The 7646-nt window shown below is 61.9% G+C and overlaps 1 protein-coding gene across 1 annotated transcript in view; it reads left to right on the forward strand.

The window, feature by feature from the left end:
* RRP12 (ribosomal RNA processing 12 homolog) overlaps nucleotides 1-6756 on the forward strand; it is a gene marked incomplete at its 5' end in the record, with an annotated part of 15745 nt that extends 8989 nt beyond the window's left edge. Inside the window, 4 exons of the mRNA XM_008065529.2 lie at nucleotides 3529-3601; nucleotides 4900-4967; nucleotides 5256-5338; nucleotides 6304-6756. Coding sequence (XP_008063720.1) covers nucleotides 3529-3601; nucleotides 4900-4967; nucleotides 5256-5338; nucleotides 6304-6406 — 327 coding nt within the window. The remainder of the gene's footprint in view (nucleotides 1-3528; nucleotides 3602-4899; nucleotides 4968-5255; nucleotides 5339-6303) is intronic.
* Nucleotides 6757-7646: the final 890 nt, after the last annotated feature.

Below are 7646 nucleotides of genomic sequence, written 5' to 3' on the forward strand. Positions count from 1 at the left end.
TTGGGGGAGGAGCTTGGATGCCCCCAAGTGCCCATTACCCTTCTGTGTTGGCCTGGTGTCCAGTTGAAGGAAGAAGGTCAAGCCCTTGTCTTTCCTCCGAGGGCAGCCTGTGTGCTCTTACAGGGTAGGGGCGCCCACCATGGGGAGCATGTGCTGTGTGCCAGGCACAGTGCTGAGGGCCCCACATGTCCTCCAGGGACTCATTGTCCCCGTGTCCCGAGGGCACAGCGGAAGGCAAGCAGCCTGCCAAGGTCACAGGCTGGTCAGAGGCAAGCCAGGGATTTGAACCCTGGTTTTCCAGGCTTCTGAGCCCAGGAACTTATTACCCCCCTCGCAGTATCACCCCTCTTGACCTGGCAGTGTGTCTCCCAGGATGTAATGCTGACTCAGCTGTCCCGCTGAGCCGGCAAGGGCGCCTGGGTCCATCCCGCCTGCTGAGGCCTGCCATTCACGCACTCAGGGGAACAGCATTTCTGGCACATCCTGAAGCGATTTCCTCCCTCCTCGTCCTTCCAGGTGGTTCCCGGCCCAGCCAGCCCTCCTGGGCATCACCTCCAGGCGATGGGCTTCTGGGTTAGGGGCACAGTAGTGCCGGTGGGGAAGAGGCAGGCTCTGCGGCCCCATCTCGGCCTCAGCCTCACCTTTCCTTTTTTTTTCCCCTGAGTGAATAAGGGGGAATTTATTTATTTATTTTATTCTTTGAGTTGGAGTCTCACTCTGTCGCCCAGACTGGAGTGCAGTGGCCACTCCCAGCCACCGCAGCCTCGACCTGCTGGGCTTCAGCGATCCTTCCGCCTCAGCCTTCCAAGTAGCTGGAACTACAGGCGTGTGCTACCATACCCAGCTAATTTTTTTTTTTTGTAGAGATGAGGTCTCGCCAAGTTGCCCAGGCGGGTCTTAAACCCACGGGCTCAGGCAATCCACTCACCTCAGCCTTCCAAAGCACAGGATTACAGGCTGAGCCACTGAGCCCGGCTTAAGTAGGAATTTATGAGAAGAAAGCCCTTGACAGCAGGGGGCTCCCGAAAGAGGGTTGCTCCAGCCTCATCTTTCTTTCTTTTTTTTACACATATCTTGGGAATGAAGAAGAAAAACCAAAGTTCCAGACAATTAGTCCCAAGACACGTGCTCAGTGCCGTGAGTGGCAGACTGGGTGTGGTCACCGGAGTCACAGGGTTGGAAAGTATTCGATGCAGTTACGAATTAAGGAAGGGGCAACCCCCTGGTGTCCCCTCCCACTCTGGGAGCTTTTCTGTCCTCTTGATACATCCTGCTTTCTTTAAAAAAAAATTAAGGCAGATTTATTAGAGGAAAGAAGGAAAGGTGTGTTGTGAAGGGCACAACAGGCAGGACAACAGCAAGAGTGACTGCTGCCGCAGCCTCGCTTTCCTTTTTTTTTTGAGTCAGAGTCTCACTCCGTCACCCAGGCTGGAGTGCAGTGACACACTCGTGGCCACACTAGCGTTGACCTGCTGGGCTCTGGGGATCCTTCCACCTCAGCCTTCCAAGTAGCTGGAACTACAGGTGCACGCTACCAAGCCCGGCTAACTTTTTATTTTTTATTGTAGAGATGAGGTCTTGCTAAGTTGCCCGGGCTGGACTCGAACCATGGGCTCAGGCAATCCACTTGCCTCGACCTCCCAAAGTGCTGGGATTACAGGCTGAGCCACCAAGCCCAGCCTGCCTCTCCTTTCAAAGCCTTGGTTCCTGACCCATGAAGTGAACCACTTGGGGTAGTTGCCGGGTCACCTTGTAGGACTGGGAGTGTGACGTGCACGGGCATCACGCCTTCTGGGATAAGCTCCCCAGTCCCCGCACTCACAGTATCGTGTGTGTTCCTTGCCAAGGGCCCCTCTGCCCGCCACAGCCCAGGAGTGCCTGTTATTGGAGAGCATTGTAACAGCAGTGCCGAGTGTTTGGAGAGCGGAGAGGAAACACATAGAGAGGGCGGCCTGGTCGGGGCGGCTGGGCACTCTGAGGCCCTGGGCAGGAGACCCTCAGTGCCCTTGAGGACAGTGGTGCTGCCGCTGCTGGAGAACCCAGGGCAGCTGCTCCCAGGCCAGATGGACAGTTCCACCTGCCGAGAGTCCTTCCTCCCCCTGTGAGAGGCCCACCATCGGCCACAGTATAGTCTCCAGCCCAGGTGACGCAGGCCAGTGTCGTCTGAGGCTGTCTCCAGCCCGGCCGCCCAGGCTCAAGCCCCATCTCCTGTGTAGGGTGCTTGGCCTTGGCAGCAGCTTGGGCTGATTCTCATTCCCTGGAAGTCATCCCAGGCAGCCTCCCAGGTTCCTTGATGGCATCTTCACACGTGGCCTTGAGGTCCTGCGGCACCTGCTGCTCTTCCCGCCCTGGGAGAACTGACCACAGCCCCCCAATGGCCCCACTGCCCGCAGCAGGGCAGCACCGAGAGGCCCCCGGGGCCACATTCCAGGCTGACTCATGGCAATCAGCACCTGCCGTGACATCCGAGGCTTTCTTGCACTGCCGGTGCTGAGTCCTGCTCTTCTGCCCACAGTTGTGGAAGCACAGAGTGCGGGCCCCCGAAGGCCAGCGGGCCGGACTGTGGCCAGGCGCCGACTGAACCGAGAACAGCTGGCCCTCGCCCTCACCATGCAGCCAGGCGCATGTCCCTGGTCTCCCCTAGAAGCCCCCTCTCTGGCCCGCAGCCGATGGGACTGGTGTCCCCTGGTCCCCGACACACGGTGTGGGCTCCTGCCTGTTGTCTCAGCTCGAGCTGCTCCCTTTACCTGGCACGTCTTCCCCTGCCTGGCCCCTGAGCCTGCCCCTGCAGTTCCAAGAGGCTTCCACGGCAGAGGCCGTGGGGGGCAGCCCTGCCCGCTGGGGTTGCCGCTGCTTGACTCCCCACCCTCGGCGACATGCCTCTGCCTGGCCTGGTTATTAGTCACTAGGCTCAAATCCGATGGGTTGGGGCTGCCATGAGGTTCCCCGTCCCTCCCTTGGACCGCCTGACTGGCTGTCACTTCCCGCTGAATATAATTGCCGAGTTGATGTGGCTCATTGCCCGTACTCCTGACCGCTGGGACGGTGGCATTCCTGGGGGACAGCAGTGACAGGCTTGTGTAGAGGCCTCCCAACTGCCCAAGAGTCCCTGGAGCAGAGGAACTGGGTCCCGCTCCGTGTCCCCAGGGCCTGGCACTCTATGGAGTCAGTGAGAGAACGACTGCTGGGTAGAGAGGTGGAGTTTCTGGGAGGTGAAGAACTGATGAGGGTGTTCTCTGGGACCTCGCCTGCCCTGTTGGGGAGGCTGGGGTTGAACTGGCGTCAGGGTGCCCAACGGGCACGGCAGCCCTGGGCAGAGCTCAGTGGAGAGGCACTGGGACGAGGCAGAGCGTCCTGCAGTACCCGCTGTGCCATCTGGGACAGCCACGTGCCCTCTCTGGCATCTCTGACTGAGAGCAGGAGGGCGCGTGCTTCGTGGAGCCCCTGGAATCACTGCAATTGCAGCTGCTGCAGATGTGATGCAAAGGTCGTGCCCCATCCACCAACTTCCGCTTGTCTCCTCTTCAGAGAAAGCGCCAGAAGCTGAAGCCTCCGGGAGAGGCTGAAGAGGAGGAGCTAGAGATGCCCCCTCAGTACCAAGGTGACACCCTGGGCATCAGGCAGGGGTTGCAGGAGGGGGTGGGATGAGGGTGTGCGGCCTGGCTGCATTCAGTTGGCGCCAGCAGGGGTTGGCTGATACGATATCCCAGACTGGCCCGGGGGTGAGGAAGGGCCTGAGGGTCAGGACACCTGGGCGTGGTGCCCCACCTTCTGGGGCGCCCCAGCCGCTGCTCCCCGGCCCCGGCCTCCCACGAGGCTTGCAGCCCTCCCCTCCTCCCTGGGAGCTCTGCCTCTCGGGCTCCCCCAAAAGCTCCAGCCCTGGGTCAGGCTGGTGTGGAGACGCCGCAGGGTTGGCGTGGAGGGGCAGGGGGGAGGGTGTCCTCGGCCTGGCCGAGGGCTGCTCTTCCTCTGCCTTGGCCCCAGGCTGCTGCCTCCCTAGAGCAGCTGCTGGAAGCCCACGGCGGCTTCGCTGTGCCTCCTTCCTCCCTGGGCAGCCTCTCAGGCCTTTGCCCCAGCCCTGGGGCCCAGTCCTAGCTTGGCCTGCGGAGGGCGGGGCTTGTGGGAGGCCGCTTCCCCGAGCGGGCGTGTCCTCGGGGCCCCAGGGCTCCGATGGCTGGAGGACCTCGCGCTCTTCCTCCACGGGCCCCGCCCACCCCCGGGCCTGAGACGTGGCGCCGAGGCAGTGGGGCCCAGCCGCCTCTCGGCTGCGTGGCCTCTCTGTGGCTCTAGTTTCTTCCCCGTAAGAGGAGCTTCGTGCCGGTCACCTCAGAGCCTCCCTGAGTTAGCATTGTAGGATTGCGTCCGTACCACGACGTGCTGAAGTCAGGCTGAGCGGACAGCTGACCAGGGACAAGGACCCTGATCGCTAAGCCACGGTTTTCACATCTACACAATGGGATCAGCTGACCTGTCTCCCAGTGTGGTGTGAAGCCCAAATGAGACGAGGGTGGGGGCCTGAGACACCTCATTTCTCGGAGGAGGTGGAGGCTGGCCTGGGCTCAGAGCTTAGGAGGCAAAGCTGGGAGCTGACCCGGCTGTCCGTCTGAATCCTGACTTCGAAGCCCACGACCTTCAGGACAGATGGAGTGGGTTTTACTGGAGGGCGTGGCTCCTTGGTGTGAGGGGAGCCTGGGCGGTCCGAGGCTTCTGAGCTCCCGGGTCATTCCGAGGAGCCCGTGGCTGTCCCCTCACTGGGCGGTCCCTCCTCGAGGAAGGTCTGTCCTTGCTTGACAGGATAAGCCTTTCCTCCTCTGCTCCCTGGCGGCCGAGAGAGGATGCCCTGGCCTCCTCCCGGGAGCAGGCGGCCGGGCCTCCTGACTCAGTCTCCACTCCCTACAGCTGGAGGCTCCGGCATCCACCGCCCCATGGCCAAGAAGGTTGCGCCTGGGGCTGAATACAAGGCCAAGGTGAGAGCTGCACGGGGGAGTGGGGTCTCCCGCTTTGGGTGGCAGGGAGGGCGGGCAGCGGTGCCCACCATGCCCTGGGGCGCCTTCGCAGAGCTGGTGGCTGAGGCCAGGGGAGGAGGGCGCACTGCGGGCCGGGTGGCATCTGGAGGGAAGGGCCTCGGGAGGGCTGTGGGTCCAGGGCTCTGTCCGAAGTGGAGGATGGGGGAGGGAGGAGACGGGCCTGGCGGGGTGGGGCGGGCCGGAGTGGGTGGCCACGCTCGAGCTGACGCCGTCTCCCTGGACAAGCAGAAGGCAAGAGGTGACATGAAGAAGAAAGGCCGCCTCGACCCGTACGCCTACATCCCCCTCACCCGAGTCAAGCTCAACCGCAGGTGCGGGCTGGGATGGGAGCTCAGCGCTCTAAAGAAGGGAGGCCGAGGCGGGAGGATTGCTGGAGGCCAGGGGTTCGAGGCCAGCCTGGGTAACACAGTGAGACGGTCCATCTCCACAGAAAAATGATAAATTGACCAGATGTGGTGGCATGCACCTGTAGGCCCAGCTACTTCATGGGAGGCTGAGGCGGAGGACTGCCTGAGCCCAGGAGGTTGAGGCTGCAGTGAATCATGATCATGCCACTACACTCCAGCCTGGGTGACAGAATAAAACCCTGTCTCTGAAAAATAAAAGATAAATTTGATAAAAAGAAGGGAAAACTCCCCCTACCTTGGGGAGGTGAATTAATCTCTCTCTCCCTTATTTATTTTCTAAATAAACTATGTTTTCCAATCCAAAAAAAAGAGGGAAGGCCTTATTCTCATGACCCCATGAACTCAGTTGCTTGAGCCTCTTCCAGATTTTTATTTTTACTCTTTGATGTGCACCCGCGTGTAGTTGGTGCCTGTTACTGCCGAGAGCTGCTGCGTTAAACACGACCTACCATAAGATGCAGTTTGCTTTCCTTACCCCTTGTTGGTGGGCAGTTAGGGTTGCTTCTGACTTTGGCCATGAAGGTGGGGCTCTCGGGTAAGCATGAGGCCCTGTGAGACACAGTGGGAGTGCTGCGGGGCAGATTCCTGGGGAGCCGGGTTCTAAGCTTCAGTCACCCTGTCGCTTCCGCTGAGTCTCTTTCTGTCGCTGGAAGGGTGGGTGGATCAGGTGAGCACTGACCTTCTCTGTCCGTGCGTTAGAGGATGAGCTTCGGAAGGGAGGCCCATGCTCAGGGGAGGGCTGGGCCAGAGTGGTGCAGCCAGGTCAGCCTCCTGTGGGAAGCCCCCCTGCCCCATCCTGCTGGTGCTGGTGTGAAGAGGGGGCCACTGTTCTCAGCGAGAGGTGACCCTCCTGTGCCTTGTCCCTCCAGGAAGAAGATGAAGCTGCAGGGACAGTTCCAAGGCCTGGTGAAGGCTGCCCAGCAAGGGTCCCGGGTGGGACACAAGCTCCGCAGAAAGGACCACCAGCCCTGAGGTCCTTCTGGGCCTTGGCATCGGCACCAGGGCTCGGGGCTCTGGCGGGTCTGGGCTCGGGGGGCTGTCAGAGCTGGGCCTGGCTCTCAGAGATGCGCCCCAGTTTCGGAAGCTCCGAGTGGGAACCGCCCTTTGGAGACGTCCCTGGGCGCCGAGGTGGGACTGAGGCTCACGGCCTCTGAGGAGGCCCAGTGGGGGGCCTGGCCTCGGCCCAGATTGGCCGTGAGCAACCGTGGGCAATCTTCGTCTCCTCCAGCCGCCTGGAGCCACGTGGCACCCTCAGCCTGGCCGCGGGTATGTGAGATGTGCCGTGAGCAGACTTAGAATAAATGCGTGTCCCCTGCACTGTCCCAGAAGCGCTGTGCTTCGTAGCCGGTGGGTCAGGCTCTGGACTTGCCCGGGCCCGCCTGCCCACGTCAGGAGGGCTGCCCGGCCTCATGTGCCGTCCGGGTCGGAAGATGACCCTCGGGGCCGGAAGGGCAGCAGATGCCCGGGTTGCTCCCGAGCGGCGTCTGTGGCTGCACACTGGGGACCCAGGAGAGAAAGAGGCGGCAGCTGGCAGGGCGGGATGGCGGTTCCAACCGCAGCAGGGGCTGCCGGGCCGCCGTGGGCGCAGGGCTCAGCCAGCTCCTCTGTTCGGCGATTCCACAGAGCACTTGGTGACCCCTCCCGGAGCCCGGCCAGCCCGAGTCGGTCGCCTCCCGTCCCCAGTCCTCCTCCCAGCTGCGACATCTTGTGGTGCAGTGGGATCCCTGGTCTGCCCTGTGGGTCTGCGGCAGAGAAGGGAGCAGCGCTGACCTCGAGGTCCCGAGGCCACTCGTCCCCTCAGCCCAGCACCCTCCTGTGAGTGCCTGCCCGGCAGCTGATGACGTGCTGTCCCTGCAGGAGGCGAGAACACACGCCTCCAGCGCCCTCTCCCGTAAACGCCGGCCTGGCCCCGCCCTGTCACCCACGCACCCGGCCATCTGGTGCAATGCTGTCCCGCTCATTCTCAGAGGGGCGCAGGCCTTGGCGACCAGCACCCCTCGGGAGGGCGTCTTCTCCCTGTAGCTGTGGGCTCGGAAGCTGGGAGGAGCCATGCAGCCCAGAGGCGACGCTGTTCCCACGCCTTGTTCACAAAAATCAACCTGGGCCGAGGACGGCAGTCGGAAGTGGCTGGGGCAGATGGGCTGACAGGATCTAACCAAGACTCGTCTTTCTTTAAGATGGAGTAGCTGGCATCCAGCTGAGTAGCCCTTCA

This window comes from Carlito syrichta, unplaced genomic scaffold (genome assembly GCF_000164805.1).
Source record: "Carlito syrichta isolate Samal-C Ts95f unplaced genomic scaffold, Tarsius_syrichta-2.0.1 Scaffold103402, whole genome shotgun sequence".
Taxonomy (NCBI): Eukaryota; Metazoa; Chordata; class Mammalia; order Primates; family Tarsiidae; genus Carlito; species Carlito syrichta.